General features: G+C 57.0%; 1 protein-coding gene across 3 annotated transcripts in view; it reads left to right on the top strand.

The window, feature by feature from the left end:
- Positions 1-4,120: 4,120 nt before the first annotated feature.
- Positions 4,121-16,673, top strand: part of SOGA1 (suppressor of glucose, autophagy associated 1) — a 68,522-nt gene continuing 55,969 nt past the window's right edge. For 2 of the 3 annotated variants that reach the window (XM_045084173.1, XM_045084171.1), the window contains exon 1: positions 4,121-5,165. In XM_045084173.1, coding sequence (XP_044940108.1) covers positions 4,491-5,165 — 675 coding nt within the window. In that variant the 5' untranslated portion in view covers positions 4,121-4,490. The remainder of the gene's footprint in view (positions 5,166-16,673) is intronic. The other variant, XM_004746476.3, reaches the window with a different exon arrangement.

Genomic DNA, 16,673 nt, shown 5'->3' with positions numbered 1-16,673 from the left:
CAATGGAGGTAAGGGCCCTGCTCTTTTCAAAAGCCAAGACCCCATCTCTCTGTCTGTCCCTCTACTCTCTCTCTCTCTCCATGTGACAGTCCCCTCCCCAAATGCCCCATTTCTCTTCTTCCTGCACTCCACCTCTATGTCCTATTCACTTGTCAGTTCACTCCCTTTAGCTTCTGTCCCCACCACCCTGGCTCCCCACCTACTCAGTGAGGACTCCCTGACTATATTATACTTAAAGCAGGTTCCCCTACTAATTCCTCTAATTTTCCACAGCCAGTGGTTTGTTTCTACCATGATTTGTACGATGAAAAGAAAAAATCTTTAGTTTAAAAAAAAAAAATCACCTCTTCTTTGAAGCCTTCCTGGATTTAGTCTTCCTTCTGTTTTAACCATGTTGGTCAATTTAGTGGCTTGAATGGGAGAAAATAAACTGCTTTTCCACTGGGTCACCGGCATCCTTTCTTATAATCTGATATCTAATTCTTATAATCATTTGATGCTTCATTCCTTCTTGGGTAGAGCTTCATGCAGCATACACTGTGTGCCAGAGCTGAACACTGGCCATTAGTGCAGCACAACAGACTCTGAAACTGGATGACCCTGGGTTCTAATCGGTCTCAGCTCTGCCACTTCCAAGCTGTGTGACCTTGGACAAGCATTCCGGTTATTCACTGCCGCGTAACAAACTACCCCAATACCTAGCGGCTTAGAACAACGATATTTATTTTGCAGTTTGGGACAGCTCATTTCTGCTCTACTTGGCATCCACTGGGACAGTGCCAAGGCTGGGGGCTGAATCCTCTGAAGGTCCACTTTCTCACGTGTCTGGGGGTTAGCAGGGACCAGAACCACTGTTGTTGGCTGGAACACCTTCACCAACCTCTCCAGGAGGCCTGGGCTTCCTCCCAACACGGTGGCTGGGTTCCAAGGTGAGTGGATTAAGAGAGAAAGCACCTGAGCCCACGAGAGAGTGCTGAAGAGCATTTTTTTTTTAAAAGATTTTTATTTATTTATTTGACAGACAGAGATCACAAGTAAATAGAGAGGCAGAGAGAGAGGAAGGGAAGCAGGCTCCCTGCTGAGCAGAGAGCCTGATGTGGGGCTTGATCCCAGGACCCTGAGATCATGACCTGAGCCGAAGGCAGAGGCTTAACCCACTGAGCCACCCAGGCGCCCCTGAAGAGCTTTTTATGAGCTAGCCTTGGAAGTCACAGCATCACTTGCCACTGTCTGTTGGTGGAGGCAGTCACAAAGGCCTACTGAGGTTCAAAGGGAAGGGATATAGATCCTGTCCCTCAATGGGAAAAGTGTCAATACCACACTCTAAAAAGAATGATTGGGATGAGCTGTGTTTTGTTGTACCTTTCTTTGGAAAATAGTCAAGTACAAGGGGCTCCTAAGCTTGGGCATCTGGGTGGCCCTGTTGGTGAAGCATCTGCCTGGGACTGAGCCCCGCATCAGTCGCCCTGCTCAGCGGAGAGCCTGCTTCTCCCTCTCCTGATGTTCCCCCTGCTTGTGTGTGTGCGTGCTCGCTCTCTGTCAATAAATAAATTAAACTAAAGAAAAGAAAAGAAAGAAGCTCCTAACATTCCCGAGTTCCTCTGCTGAAGGGTTGAGCTCAGAGCCTAGCCTAAGTGAGTGCCCAAGGGTCGGGAAGCTGCAGACAGCCTCCCTGTCTGTGTGTAAGCAATTCTAAACTCCCAGCAAGTCTCATTCCTTCTGTAGTTTCCCTGGTCTGAACTGAGCCTGAGTCTAGACACCCCCTGCCTAGGCGCCCCCACCCCCAACCTTGAACTCCACCCCACCAGGGTCTTGCTGCCCTCCTGGGGCTATACTGTAGATTCATGGCTCCCCAAACCAAAAGACCCTCAGAGCAGGAAGAGCCCTCGGATTCCCCCCACTCTGGGCCATGACTGTTGGGACCCAGGCAAAATGTACGGTAAAGCCAGGACTCAACGCCCAGGACCAAGTGGGAAGATTGAAGTCACTGTACTCTCAGGACCACCAGTGTGGCCATGGGTTTGTTAGGAATGGCTGAGCTGGCCAGGACTAGCATGTCCCCTGCCTGGATTAATACCATCCAGCCTCTCCAAGCCCACATTCTTGGAGAGGAAAAACCGAAACACAGAGAAGGCAAACCATTTCTGAGAACTCACTAGAATTCTCTGTACCAGTCTACAAGAAATGGGGACATCAGAGCTAGAAGGAGTCTGTCATCTGCTACATCAGACTAAATCAGGTGGGGACTCGGGGGCACAGGAGGTGAGAAGTCTTGCTCTGGCCCTTGCCCCCATGCCACACAACCCTACTTCATTTTTTAAAAAAGATTTTATTCATTTATTTGATAGAGAAATCACAAGCAGGCAGAGCAGTAGGCAGAGAGAGGGGGAAGCAGACTCCCCGCTGAGCAGAGAGCCCGATGATGCGTTACTAGATCCCAGAACCCTGGGATCATGACCTGAGCCGAAAGCAGAGGCTTAACCCACTGAGCCACCCAGGTGCCCCAACTCTACCTCATTTGTAGCGAATCTGCGGTGGCCCATCTCCTTCCTATACTGGATGCTTCAGGAGGTCAGGAAGGCACAGTGACAAGTCCACTCATTGTTCTATCTGGTGCCTCTGGACTAGGCACCAGGATGGTTGGGGGAACAGGGGAGCTGTGCTATGCCAGGATGGGGTCTGAATGCCGGGAAAGAAGGCTTTGCGGAGAACTTGCTAAGTGGCCCTGCTCCACAGGGCTCTGTGGGGGTGCCTGGAGGAAAATTCTGAGGGTGGAGGGGCACTCACACCTGAATGGACACCTGGACACACCTAGATCAGGACGAAGCCATGTCTCAGGTGAGAAGGCACACCCCAGGATTCTCTGCTGCGAGAGAGGTGGGAAAGACATGAAGAAGCAGACCTGGTGTCAACCGACTGTCAAGGGCAGGAAGAAGAGAAGAAACAGGACTTGGTGGGGGGGGGAGGAGAAAAGGGTCCGGTGGATGAAAAGGGGCGGGGTAAGAACGGGGAGAGAAGCAGGTGCAGAAGGGTAAACATCACCCTGCAGCCCTCCCCAGGGGGCAACGTGGTGCCACGCTGAGGATGGGTGCCCACCCGTGGGGCAGCCAAAGGACTTAAAACCGGCTCTGTATGGCGGTGGCTAGGTGACGGGGAGGAGAGCAGCAGCAGGGAGCGGGGGAGGGGACGGAGGAGGGGAAGGTGTGACAGACACGCGAAAATCCACAGCAGAGCCAGAAGCACAGCCCTGCAAGGAGAGAACGGAAACCCACCAGAGCCAGGGCTCTGGGCAGTCTGGGGTTGCTCGGGGGACGGAACGTGTGGGGATCAGGACAATTGTCTTTAGTCTGCGCCAGCCCCCTCCGGGGGTCAGAATCTACTCCCAAAGCATCGCCGGTCTGACATCTCATAGTGGATCATCCCCATTTTAACTATGCAGAGCCTGAAACCGGGTTGGGGTTGGAGGGAGTATGCCTGAGATCCCAGCCCGCCGAGGTGTGCAGACCTGGGCATGCACTTAGGGCTTCACGGTCCCTACGCCTGTGAGAGGGAGGCTGAGCTAGCTGAGCCAGAGAGGACGCCCTGGTGGTGTGAGGTTTGGGCTCCATCCCCGCTCGGCCATTGACTTTGGGCTAATCGCTTACCTTCCCTCGGCTTCAGTTTATGCATCTGTACTATGGGATAATTGTCTTGCTTTGCAAGGTTAAGGGGGGCGGAGTTTGCGCACGCTCCGCACGGCCGCGAGGGGCGAGGCACCGGCGGTGTATATGGATGCTGGCTCCTGCGATCTGAGGTCGGCTCGGCCTCTGCCTCCGAGTCCCCTCGCTCGCCGCTCCCGCGGCCCCTGCCCGGACCCTGGGCGGAGGGGAGCGTCGGCTGGGTGCGTTCCGCTGGCGGGCAGGGGAGGGGGCGGCGGCGGAGCGGAGCAGGAGAGAGCCGGGGCCGCGGCAGCCCCGGCCTGCCTGACCCTCGAGGGGGTCGCTGTTGCCTCGCAGATCCCTCCCTCGCTCGCCGCCTGTGTCCCTCCCTACCGCTCCCGCCGCGTCCGCCTTTTGTTCGCGGAGCCGCGCGCCCCCGAGCCGAGGCGGCGGGGCGGGGAGCTGGCGGGGCTGCGCGGGGGGCGGGCCGCGCCGGGCGGAGCCGGGGCCCGGGCCGCAGTCGGACTCGGAGCCCGGGGGAGCGACCGGCGCGCAGGCAGTCGAGGCCCGGGCGCGCTCCGGGGGCGCGGCGAGGCCGAAGGGGCGGGCGCCGGGCGGAGCCGCAGCCGCAGCCGGGGCGCCTGGAGGCGGTCGGGCCGCTCTCTCCGAGCCCAGGGCAGCGGAGATCCTGTGCGGCAGGGGTCCGGGCCGGAGCGCAGTCCCGCGGCTGAGGTGGGCCGAGAGGAGCAGCCGCCGGAGCGGCCGGAGCGGCGCCGGGACCCTCCCCAGGGGCGCGGAGGCCGGGCGGGCCCGGGCCATGCGCACCGCTCGCTGAGGCCGAGGGAGGCCGCGATGGAGGTGCCGGCGGGGGAGCCCCCAGCCCGGGGCTGCGGTCCCCCGCCCGTGCCCGCCCCGGAGAGGAAGAAGAGCCACCGCGCGCCGTCGCCGGCCCGGCCCAAGGACGTGGCCGGCTGGTCTCTGGCCAAGGGCCGCCGCGGCCCAGGCCCGGGCGCCGCAGCCGCCTGCAGCGCCGCGTCCTCCGCGCGGCCGGACAAGAAGGGGCGCGCGGTGGCGCCCGGGGCGCGGAGCGCGGGGACGCGGGTGGCTGGGGTCCGCACCGGGGTTCGTGCCAAGGGCCGCCCGCGCCCCGGCACCGGGCCGCGACCGCCGCCCCCACCGCCCAGCCTCACCGACAGCAGCTCTGAGGTGTCGGACTGCGCGTCGGAGGAGGCCCGCTTGCTGGGCCTGGAGCTGGCGCTGAGCAGCGACGCCGAATCGGCGGCCGGGGGTCCGGCGGGGGCCCGCACGGGGCAGCCTCCCCAGCCCGCGCCGCCCGCACAGCAGCCCCCGAGGCCGCCCGCCTCCCCCGATGAGCCGTCGGTGGCCGCGTCGTCGGTGGGTAGCAGCCGCCTGCCCCTCAGTGCCTCGCTCGCCTTCTCCGACCTCACCGAGGAGATGCTGGACTGCGGGCCCGGAGGCTTCGTGCGAGAGCTGGAGGAGCTGCGCTCGGAGAACGACTATCTCAAGGTGGGGGCGCAGATGGGGCAGCGGGAGGCGGTGGGAGACGCGGGTTGTGGCGGCCCCAGGGGCCTGAGGCACTAGCCGGCTCACGGCGCGACGGAACGAGCTGGGAAAGGGGGCCTTAATCCTCGGGGACCACCCTGAGGGCGACGTAGAGCTCCCACACATCCTGCCTCCCTTTTTATTTGGGAAACCGTCCCCTTGAAGAGGAACCCAGTTGAGGAGACGGGCCAGAGGGCCCTGATTTTGGAGGGAGGGAGTCTGGAGAAAACTGCTTTGGAAGATGCCTAGCTGCATTACTTGGGATGGGGTGGAGGGAGTCAGTGAGGGTCTGGAGCCTGTCCTTCAGCTTCTTAGAAGCCCCCCCCCCTCACCCCCTGCTAGGGGCCAGGCCTTTGGTGGCTCTCTTTTTGGGGGACAGTATTGGGGTGCACTTGTGCCACAGGGAAACCTGTGGCTGTCCCCTGCCAAGGAGAGGCTGGAACACTGTGCTGAGTCTTCACCCAGAGCTTTCCTTGGTGCAGGCCTGTCCCCGCCTGTCTTTCAGGGCGGGTCCTGTTTGAAAGCATGACATCTGGGAACATCCCCTTGGCTAGCGTCCGACTTCCGCCCAGTGTAACGGTCCCAGAGCCTGGAAGGATGATGTCGTGGGAGAACTGGTTCAGGGGCCACTTCCTAAATCCCAGGATGTTGTCTTCTGTTCTCTTCTGCCCTGTGCACACAGCAGTCCCACCGGTGTCCCATGGCCCAGGGACCTTGTCCTTCCCGTGCTCCTGGTGAGAGGAGGGAACCTGTCTGTCTGAAAGGGGCATTCCTTCTGGGCATCTTGGGGACCTGAGACCTTCTCTGGAGAGCAGACCCGTCTTACCTTCATCCTCAAGGGGGGAATGAGCACCTATTGGGGACTGGCCAGTCTCTGCCTGCTCACTGCCTGGTCCCCAGCTACTCCACAGGCAGCCCAGTGCTCACGTACTGGCCGTGGCTGGAGAGACTGAAAGCTTCATGGGCTCTCCTAGCACTGGCTGGACATGGTTTTGGAAAAGGCCGCAGTGCTACCTGCCACTTTTGTCCGTTGATGGCCTGGCACAGCACCCCAGAGTACCCTGGCTGAGAGCCCCAGAATTAATACCCTTCTGCTGATTGATGTCTGCCTGCCGGCACTTAGCTTTGCACTGTGGCTCTTCTGGCCAAGTAGGTTTCCCTCTCGTGAGACTTTTAGGGTCTTGCTCAACTGTGTCTCTCCCTCCCGATTTCCCCCCAGAATCTCCTCTCCAGCATGCGCTCGGGAAATGCTTGTACAATAAAAAGACAGAGTTTGAATCAGCATAATCCACCCCTTCAGCCTCTGATCTTACCCCAAGCTAGGTCTCAGCTTCCTCATCTGTTAAATGGGTGGGTGGGTCTTCCCAAAGGCCCCATTCACGGCTGACAATTGAAGGCTCAGTCAGGGCTCACAGTCTTTAGAAGCCCTGGGTGAGGAGAGGCCCTGTGGGGGGTGGGTGGGAGGACAGAGACAAGCCAGAAAGAGGCCTGGCCCTGCCGTCTTAGTGCCCTGACTGCTTCTGGCCCTGGCTGCCGGAGCTGCTCTAAACTTAGACCTCCTGGACCACGTTCTTCATCCTGGCAAGGGAGGTGGGCCCTGGAGCTTTGCTTCAAGGTCTCCTCCTGCACCAACCCTTGTGGGCTCCTGTCCATTCCATGAAGTCATTGGGCAGAGCTTTGGAGCCCACCTGGGCCAGTGGTGACTGTTAAGATGGACGGTAGTCCCCAAAGGCTGGGGGTTGAGCCCAAGGTCTCCAGGGGCCGAGGCCTGGCTGTTCATCTCCCCCTGCCTGGGCTGGGGCTGAACCACATTTCTGCTTCACGGGCAAGTCTCAGGAGGCCACGAGGGGATTTGGGGTCTAGCTTCCTGGCTGTGTGGTCTTGGACAAGCGACTTACTGTCTCCAGACCTCAGTTTCCTCATTATAAAAAGGTCCATCATGCTTCTTTCAACCTTAAGGGTTAAAGGAGATGGTGTGTGTAAGCACCATTAAGAGTGCCTGGCGTGGAGTGAGCCTCACATGAGAGTGGTTGTGATCACGGCTGCTCTCCAGCGGGAGGGGACACATTTCCTCAGGCACCCGTCATATTCTTTGTGGGTTCTCTGGGGGGCAGAATAGCCTCCTCCCGACCCGAAGCGGGCCTGACTCTTCTGGCCTCTCATTCATTCTTTCCCTATTTATTTAGCACCAAGTGTGTACGGGGCCCTAGTGCAGATCGGAGATACAGCCGTGGACAGGGATGACGTGTCTACACATTCACGGAGCTCTGGGTCTAGTAGGGGAGACTGGGATTTGACAATAGCAGTACAGTAAATCACAGCACAGATCAGGATAAGAGCGAAGAACGACAGCGTGTGCGGAGAGAGCACGCAGGTGGGGCTGGGGAGGCCACGGCCTGGAGGATGACATGCAGCCAGCCCATTACAAGCTGGACTAAGAACATTCCAGAGGCTGAGGGAAGGGGGAAAAAGCGTGTTGATTTTGAAGGACAGCGTGGAGATTGGAGAGAGAAAGGAGGTTGGATGGAGAGGTGAGCCGGGCCAGACCATGTGGTTCTTGCTGTGTGCACTTGGGTCGGTCCCTGAACTTGTCTAGAGCTTTGTTTGACACGGCCACCACATCTCATAGAGGTGAGGTGAAAGTCTAGAGGCTGGGGATGTGGACCTCAAGGATAGGGGCTGTTACAGGAGGTGTTTTGTTCATTGTCCCGATGGGTAAACAGTGGCCAGAGAAAGGAAGGGACTTGCCTGGGTTCCTGAGCCGGATCTCCCGACAGCCAGGGCTTTACAGTCTATTTTTTTTTTTTTAAGATTTTTTATTTAATTATTTGACAGAGATCATGAGTAGGCAGAGAGGCCGGCAGAGACTGAGAGGGAAGCAGGCTCCCTGCTGAGCAGAGAGCCCGATGTGGGCCTGGGATCATGACCTGAGCCAAAGGCAGAGGCTTTAACCCACTGAGCCACCCAGGTGCCCCAAGAGTGCATTACACTCTTGACGTATTTTCTGCCCCTCTGGGCCTCTTTGCTTCCCAGATGCAGATACTGAGTTACCAGGAGAAGGACTCTAGATCCTCAGTATGTCCCCTGTAGGTTTTGTGCCTCCTGGGTTGAGTCTCAAGTCCGGTGGGGCCCTGCTTGGGCTCACCTCCCAGGCGCGGGGGCCCTGGAACTGTCAGCTGGGGAAGGAAGGCCTCACGGGCGGCCGTGGCAGATCTCCTGTTGCATGAGGCCTGCCCAGGGGCCCAAGTGGGAAAGGAGTGAAGGGGGCAGCTGCCTCCCAGTCAGAGAGAGGAGTTGCTACAGAGAAGGGAGTGAGCTCGCTGTCACTTGAGCTGTTCAAACTAAGGCTGGATGACCTTGCATGTTTGGACGGAGACCTGGGGTGTGTGGAAAGCAGCTTGTAAACTGTACAAAATGTTGTGGTTGTGATTAGAAGGAACATTCAGGGGGAGATTTATTTAGTGGCTACAGCCGAGCTGCCCAACCTCAGCATCCCTTCCGACCAAGGAAGCCTGGAGATGATGAACTTTTGAGGTTCCAGGATTCGAAGATGTAGCTTTAGCTGCAGAGCAGACACGTCGACTGCATTGGACCTTCAAAGCCCTGGTGGCCTGAGCTCTTCCAGGTCCCTATCACTGCTAACCATTACGTGTCATGTGGTGAGAACATGCGGGAAACCCATCAGAGTGTGGATGAAAGAATCTGAAAGTTGGGGCCCAAAGACCCGACTTTGACACCCGACTCTCCATTTACTGTGTGGCCGTGAGCAAGTCACTTGGCCTCTCTGAGCTCCTTTTTTCCTTTTCTTCTTTAAAGAAGATGATGGAACCTACCCGGGCAGCTTTATAAGATTGTTTTCAGGAATCCGGGAGGTATGAATAGACAAGAGAACATTCTAGAAACAGTGACATCCACATCTCTTGGGGGAATTGTTGTCATTGTCAGCCCATGAACATATAGGATGTCTGTGTCTTCATTCTTGGGGAAGCGGGGAGAAGCCAGGAAGGTGAATCCCTGCAGCTCTGAGATGGCAATAAATCAGGAGCTGCTTCAGGGAGGACAGGAAGGTGTGATCAGATTCCGTGCTGGGTTGCCTCCCCCCCAACCTCTCCCCTACCCCCTGCCTCCTCGGAGTTTCTAGGTGTGAGCGTTTGAAGTACAGCTGTCAGCCCAGGAGGGCCCAGAGGAAGCATCTAATCCATGCCCCATTCTCACTTACAGTAGGGTAAATGGAGGCCCCAGGTCAAGCCAGGATTCCAGATCTCTGCATCCCGTTCTTTCTGCTGCATGAGTGGAGCCATGAGCTTTGTACTGATAACAGTGCATCTCACCTGGGACACAGCTTGCTGAAAGGAATCCTGTTGTGTGGTGGGCTCTAGGCTAAGACTTGTCGGGAACAAGTGAGGGGAATGAATCCCGGGACCTGAGGCTGGGGCCTGCAGGTGGGGGAGAGGGACGTGTGCATGCATGCCTGGATGTGAGTGTACCCTGCACTGGTGTAGCACGTGATTGGATGAAGGGAATCTGAGGTCCTGGAGGAAATGATGGGGCTTTGGATCCAGCCTGAAGGGTTAGTTAATGGTTAGGCTGGAGCCCAGGGTGCTGGAATGGGAGAGCCAGCCTGGGGACCCCCAGACCACTGATCTCTGGACTTAGGTGGCTCTGGGCTTATGAACGCTGTCCCCCATGGATCACTCCCAATGCCTCAGGCTCTGGGTTAAGTAAGCCCTTACTCCTCACGGCAACACGTGCCGAGGGTTCTGACATCAGATGAAGAAACCAAGAGGCTATATGACATACCCACGATTGCACGGCTGATGTACTTGGGAACCACTCTGGAAAACCCTAGGGAGCTCCGCTTGCCTCCTGACTCTCTCACCCTCTCCCATGCAGGAGGCAACCTGGGCCTCTGACTTTCACAGGGCAGGGTTCTTGCGTGGATTTGCTGGTTACATGCTGTGTGACGTCGGATGAGAGGCTCTGCCTCTCTGAGCCTCTGTTTCTTCTATAAAGTGGGAGATAAGCATGCCTCCCTCAGGGTCATACCCTTTCTGCTGGGATGCACCGTAAACGTGAGTGCCTGTCCCTGTGTCCCTTTCCCTTACCTGCTTCTTCAGGCATTCATTCACTCAACCCATATTCATTCATTCATTTATTCCTTCTTCATTTATTCACTCAACCCATCCCCCCCACCATATTTTCTGAGAGCCTCCTGGCTACCAGGCTGAGGGCCAGATGTCTGGTCCAGGAGCAAGTTGTGAAGTGCTTCTCAGCTCCCAGAGTGTGTCACTGGGTGGGGGCAGGGGTGGTCGTTATGGTCAGCAGAGCCCTGTCCAGTCCCTGCCTGGAATCCCAGCCCTCCCTGCGGTAGCTGAGAGGCAGCCTGGGAGAAGCTGCTCTGAGAACTGGGTCTTTAAGAATCCTCAGCGGTCTGCCTATGTTGGGGGGAGGAGGGCAGCTCCAGCCAGACGGAAAATGTGAGGCGGCTGCCGGGAGGCCTGGGGGGACCTCGGAGCTCCCAGGGCTCCCAGCATGCCTCGCAGAGGGGCTGGGCCGATGTCCCTGGGCTCGCTCGCTCTCGCACACACAAACATATGTATTCAGAGCTCTAGCTCAGAGACCCACAGCCCTTCACACATGCGTCCCATAGACATCCAGTGACACACATGTGTTGTTGGCTTCCAGAAGCATACCTCAAGATCTAGTAGACGGGATACACCCACCAAAGGACATAAACCCGTGCAGATACCAAATCTGTCTCCTCACACCCACACACTAGGAGGCACAACAGACACACCATCTAGGAGACCTCTGGCTCGGAAACACACACACACGCACACACACACACGCATCTTACATACCTAGGCACACTTGGCTGTGTTCCAGACGGACACACAGCTTGAAGACACCCTCAGACGTCTCGGAAGTACACATACATATGCAGGCACACACACAAACCCACGCAGCCTCATTACGCTCAGGCGCTGGCATCCACGGAAATCCACAGATCCGCCGCTGCCAGGCGGGCCCAGACACAAGCTTGTCACCCGGATACTCGCCCTGTTTCTTCCACAAAGAGAGCAGTGAAGGCCCTTGCATGCTTACCTGGGGCTCACACACACGCCCAGGAGACACTTACACAGGCACAAGACACACAGCTACGGATACATAAGCAGGGACATGAGCAGAGAGCACGCTTTCATCAGGCCTGCGGCATTTGCCAAAGGAAACCAGAGACCCACGAACCGGGGTCCCCAGACACACTCATGCACGCACACACATATGCAGAGAGGCTGTGACATTTCATCCACACGGAAACACAGGAAATCCTGGTCCCTGTCCTCTGGAGCAAATGTGTACAAGCTCAGTATTCCACAAGGCTGCTGGGAGGAGTGAGGAGTATGGCAGGGGCTTGACAATGTGTAACCTTCTGGTCTGGCAGGTCACAAAGTCAGGAGAAGCTGCACCAAAGACCCACAGGCCCCTGATGCCCTGCACTTGGGCCTGGGCCCAGTGGGCTGAAAGAAATGGAGCAATTGTCAGGCCTGCCCACAGGAGAAGCAGGGCCAGGGCAACTCCCTTCTAATCTCCTTGGAATTTCCGGCTTGCCCTTCTCTCCCTCCTCCTCCCCTCTCCCTTTGCTGGGGAGTGGGGAGGGCCACGCTGCTCCCATCTATGAAGGGTGCCCATTCTTGTCTGGGAAACAATGAAGGAGGCCAGAATAGAGGAGGTTGGAGGAGATGTAGGCACTCAGAAGATGAGGGACCTGGAGGACTTCCTGGAGGAGGAGGCATTAGAGCTGTGGAGTTAGCTTGAGTGGCTGCCTCAGTGCCCAGCTGCTGGAATGGTGTTGGGCACGTCATACCGACTCAGTCATGTGATTGAATGAAAGGCAGGTGGTCTACAGGCTTAAAACAAAAGAGCTGGAGGGAATAGTGGGTATAGGCTGTGGTGAGGGAGAGGCTGGAAAGGGGGTTGGGCCCGTTTGGGAAGGGCATTGAATGCCAAGCTGAGGCACTGTGAACACCTTCCTGGGAGGGGGCCATACAGCAAGGCTAGGAGCTGACCACCCCTTAGTGTGTATCTGTAGGGCCAGGCACAAGGCACAGGACCCCAGGGTGTCAGGGAAGGAAGGCTCTGTGGTCTTCTGGACAAATTCCTTCTTTGGGGTCAGGTCTAAGGACAAACTTTGCTTTGTTACCTCCTCCCTGTGCATTATCTCCATTTGAAAAATCCCATCATCAAGCCTCAGTCTTTCTGTGTGTAAAATGGGAATCTAATCCCTTTTATCAGGGCACTTGGGAGGATCAGCATTCAGGTATGTGGCATATCCAGTAGCATCCTGGGCACAGAGGAAGGGAAGGAGCCCCACATCCTGTGTAGCCTCTGGGGGAGAGGGAGTTCCCCGGGGGAGGGCCTCGGCTAAGCTCCAGGCAGGGCCTTGGTCAGCAGCCAAGGTTATTACTAAGGTCATTCCCCTCTTAGTCCATGCACATGACCTCATCTGCGGTCATATTCTCTGCCTGCTGGTGCCAGAAGGAACTTGGAGCTAGGGTAGGGAAAGAGCTAGAGACTCCAGGGTGTTCTGGGACAGGCTGACCCTGGCCTTCCCTGGAGGCCCCAGGTCAGCACCGTTTCTGTATTCTGAGCAGGTAACACTGGCCTCCCTGAGGAATTGCAGGAAGTCAGACAAGGTGGGAGTAGCAGCCCAGCCTTGCCCTTCTCCGGGTCCACGGTGCTTAGAGCCAAGCTGTCCGAGGCTTGAGTCCTGGCTCTGCCTTTTCCTCTGTGAGCCTCCGCCTTTAGGAGATTGTCTTCTGTCTGTTAATGGGGGATGCTGACAGTGCTCGGCCCTGTCAGAGTTGCTGTGAGCATTAAATAGGCAGAAGCACGTAGGTAAGGATTAGTGGGGGCCTTGCTCAGTGCAGGGGCTCAGCAGCTGTCCCCCCTCCTCCCTTATTGGCAGGCTCAGGTCTGAGTGCCTGTGAGCCCTGGGTCCCTGACGGCCGACGTTGTGCCTGGATCCGGGTGTGAGTCTTGGCATGGAGCAAGGGCCCGGGAGGTGTGCGTGGAGCTGAATTGCATCGTGGGGATCCCCGAACACAATTCCCGGTGCATTCCCCCATTCCCTCCCACCACTCTCAGTCTCCAAATGGCCAGTGCTACAGACACTGTAATCTGGGGATACCCCTTTGCTGGGAGAGGGCACCCCTGGGGTCTCTCATGCTAAGACCTGGGTGAATCATCTCCTGTTGCCTGGGCCACAGAGAGCAGCACAGGCTCCAGTGGAAAATAGTCTGGGATCCCACAGCCAGGCCGGCCCGGCAAAGCAGCTTTATGCTGGTTTGGCTCAGATCTGCTCGGGATCTTCTGGGTCAATTGCATCAGCCTCTCTCCTCCTTGGCCTTGGCCAAGTGCCTGGGCAGCCTGTGTGGTTCTGCCTCCCTCAGCCTCACCTCACCCCTGTTCCACGCAAGCTCCCTTGTGTTCCTCACACAGGGCCCTCAGTCCCTGTGCTCTTCCTGCCCTCGGGGGCCTTGGTGCTTGGTGCTTGCATTTCCCTCCCCTTTCCCCTTTCTCTTGGTCCCTGTCATGTCCTCATAGTCCTCGTTGCCCCCGCCCCCCCATCCTGTGCACGCATGCTCATTCAGCTGCAGGCCTGGCTCCTGTGTTAGAGGACCAGGAACTTTCTGTGGGCTCCTTGGGGACATTTACCTCAACAGTAATTAGATTATTCATTGGGTAATTACAGGTTGTGCGTCAGCCCTATATGCTCTGCCTTACCTGGGTGGGACCCAGCCCCTTCCTTTTACATAGGTGTACACTGAAGCTCAGAGAGGTGGAAGGGTTTGGCAGAGGTCACACAGCCTGGAGATGCCAAGAGGCAGAAGGGCGGGCGTCTGGTGGGGCTCCTTGAAGGGCACCTGGCAGGGGGATGGCACAAGCAAAGGCTCCAAGGTGTGACATCCTGGGATATGCTGGAGCCACTTCCTCACCTCTCTCTCTCCCTCCCCAGAGACCTCTGAGCCCTGTTCTCTCCCTGCTTTGAGATTTGGCTGCAGCCCAGAAGCCATTTGGAAGATGTTTTAAACAGATCCAGATCTGAATGCTGCCTTCCTTCCTGTTCACACAGAAAGAGGGACACCGTCAGGCACTCCCACTGTGAGCAGCCCCCCTGGAGGCTATGGGGGCTGCAGATGCTTCTCTGTTCTCTTGGGGGAGGCCTGGAATGGGCCAGTGGCAAGCCAGGCCCAGACTTGGGTGTCTTCTCACCCCCGCCCCCCACCTGTGTCTGCTCTCATGGGCAGAGCTGTGCCAGGTTTGGGGAGGCACACTCCAGATTGGCTGTGGAGCCTTCATCTCCTTGAGCCTCTGATTATTGGTAAAATGGACGCCTGCGACAGGAGACTGTTGTTAAGCTGAGATAGCGGACACTTGTTCAGAGTTCAGCCAGGTATCAGGCACAAGGTAAACCCTTGTAAAGATTAACTGTGGCCCCATTATAGAGACTTGTCTAGTCGAGTTTATAAGAGCTCAAACTGGACTTGACTCCTGGCTGTGCCACTTAGCATGTAACCTTGAGCAACATTGTTGACCTGTTTGACCTTGGTTCCTCACCGATCAGTGGTGGGGCTGGGGATATAGTGAGGCAGTGGGTGCTGCCCGGCCTGTGCCTGGGACGGAGAGAGTACTCTTGCCTGTTATGATTTATTGGTGTTGGAGGGGCAAGTCCAAGACCCTTGTCTTCCCTCATGACCATGTGGGTCACCAGGTAGCCTCTGTGCCAGCATGGCCATACCTGATTGGGTGTCCTGGCCCTTCTCTAGGACCTTTGTCCCTGATTGTCCCCAAACTAGAGCCCAGCTTTCACCCAAGGAGGCTAATCTGCATTGAGCTCTGGGCTGGGAGGCAGGAGCCCAGAGGACTCCTGGACTCTGCTGGACTCTGGGTCTTTGGGGGCGGGGGAGGGGCATGTGATTGTTCCTAATCTCTCTCTAGGATTCAGTGTCCCTGCCTTTTCTGCCCCAACCCACCACTCCTTGCTACTCCTGGAGTCTTTTGTTTGGAATGGGGAGGGAAGTGGAGCTTTGCAGAGCCTTCTGCCCTCCTTGAGGTCCAACTGCAGTGATCTCATCTGGAGCCTTGACAGACCTGGGGGATGGACAGAAGGGATAGCAGATGGCTGCCCTAGCCTCTCGGGGGGCTGGCATGCCGCCTCTGTGGCCACTGTTGACCCACCCTGCAGGTCACCCTTCCGGGCTGGGGTGAGTGCCCGAGGCCAGAGCCAGGGTGGCAGACGGCAGGCAGCCTGGGCTTTTGCCCGAGGGAGGGACCGTGGTGGCCAGGGCTGTGTGGGGAGAAGACGGGCCAGGCAAAGGCTCCTGTCCCTTCCTACAATGGTTGCTGTCTCACAGATGGAAAGTTCTGGATCCTTCAGCTCAGCTCTGTCATTCTTCCTGGGTCTGCCTGCCTGTCGGCAGGTCCAGTCCCTGGAACCTGCATTCCCAAGTATGTCCCAAGGCAACATACTTGGGAATGCAGTCTGGGGCTTGATAGGCCAGGATTTGAGGCCCACCAATAGCTCCGAAGCCTCCATGGGCATTAGCTTCGCAGAATCACAGAATTAGATTTACACACAGCAGCGCTGACTGGAGGTGATTTTTCTGCAGGGGACTGGAAAAGGATGGAATCTTCCTGTCTTAGGACCCCTTTATTAATTAGGCAGCTCTTTATTGAGCTGATCCCTTTGTGTGCCAGGCACTGGGCTCGGCTCTCTCCTCCTGAAGCTCACCTCTTAGCAGTAGAGACCTACATTCCATAAGCAAACAGATCAATAAGTAAAATAATTAAGATCACAGATAAGCCTGTGACATGTCCCATGAAAGAAACAGGTTCGGAATGAATACAGTGGGCCTATAGGGGTCTGGAAGACTTCTCTGGAGAGGAGGAATTTACGTGGAGGCTTCGAGCATGAGGGGAGCCAGGAGCGCCAAGATACAGGGACAGAAGTCCAGGCAGAGTGACGGGCAGGGGCAGAGGCTTAGTGGTGGGACAGGTGAGGTGATTGTTGGGGGAACAGCCAGTGCGGGGAGGTAGAAGTAGGGAGGTGGGCAGGGGTCGGGCTTTAGTCTTGCTGTTAGGGCAGGGGATAAATATGCAGTTAAGTGAGTTTTGGCAGAGGCTTACAATTCTGTAATCACCACCGCACTCAAGAGGTGGAATGGTCCCATTGCCCCCCCCAAAACTCCTTCTGTTCCCCCCTTTTTTGTAAAGATTTTTAAAATCTATTTATGACAGAGAGATAGTGAGAGAGGGAACACAAGCACAGGGGAGCTGGAGAGGGAGAATCAGGCTTCCCGCTGAGCAAGGAGCCCAATGTGCGGCTCAATCCCAGGACCCTGGGACCATGACCTGAGCCGAAGGCAGACACTTAACGACTGAGCCACCCAAGTGCCCCAGTCTTTCTCTTTC

Source organism: Mustela putorius, unplaced genomic scaffold, assembly GCF_011764305.1.
Source record: "Mustela putorius furo isolate JIRA1106 unplaced genomic scaffold, ASM1176430v1.1 tig00000743_pilon_pilon_pilon, whole genome shotgun sequence".
NCBI lineage: Eukaryota > Metazoa > Chordata > Mammalia > Carnivora > Mustelidae > Mustela > Mustela putorius.
The sequence above is the reverse complement of the archived record's forward strand: the minus strand, read 5'-3'. Positions and strand labels throughout refer to the sequence as shown.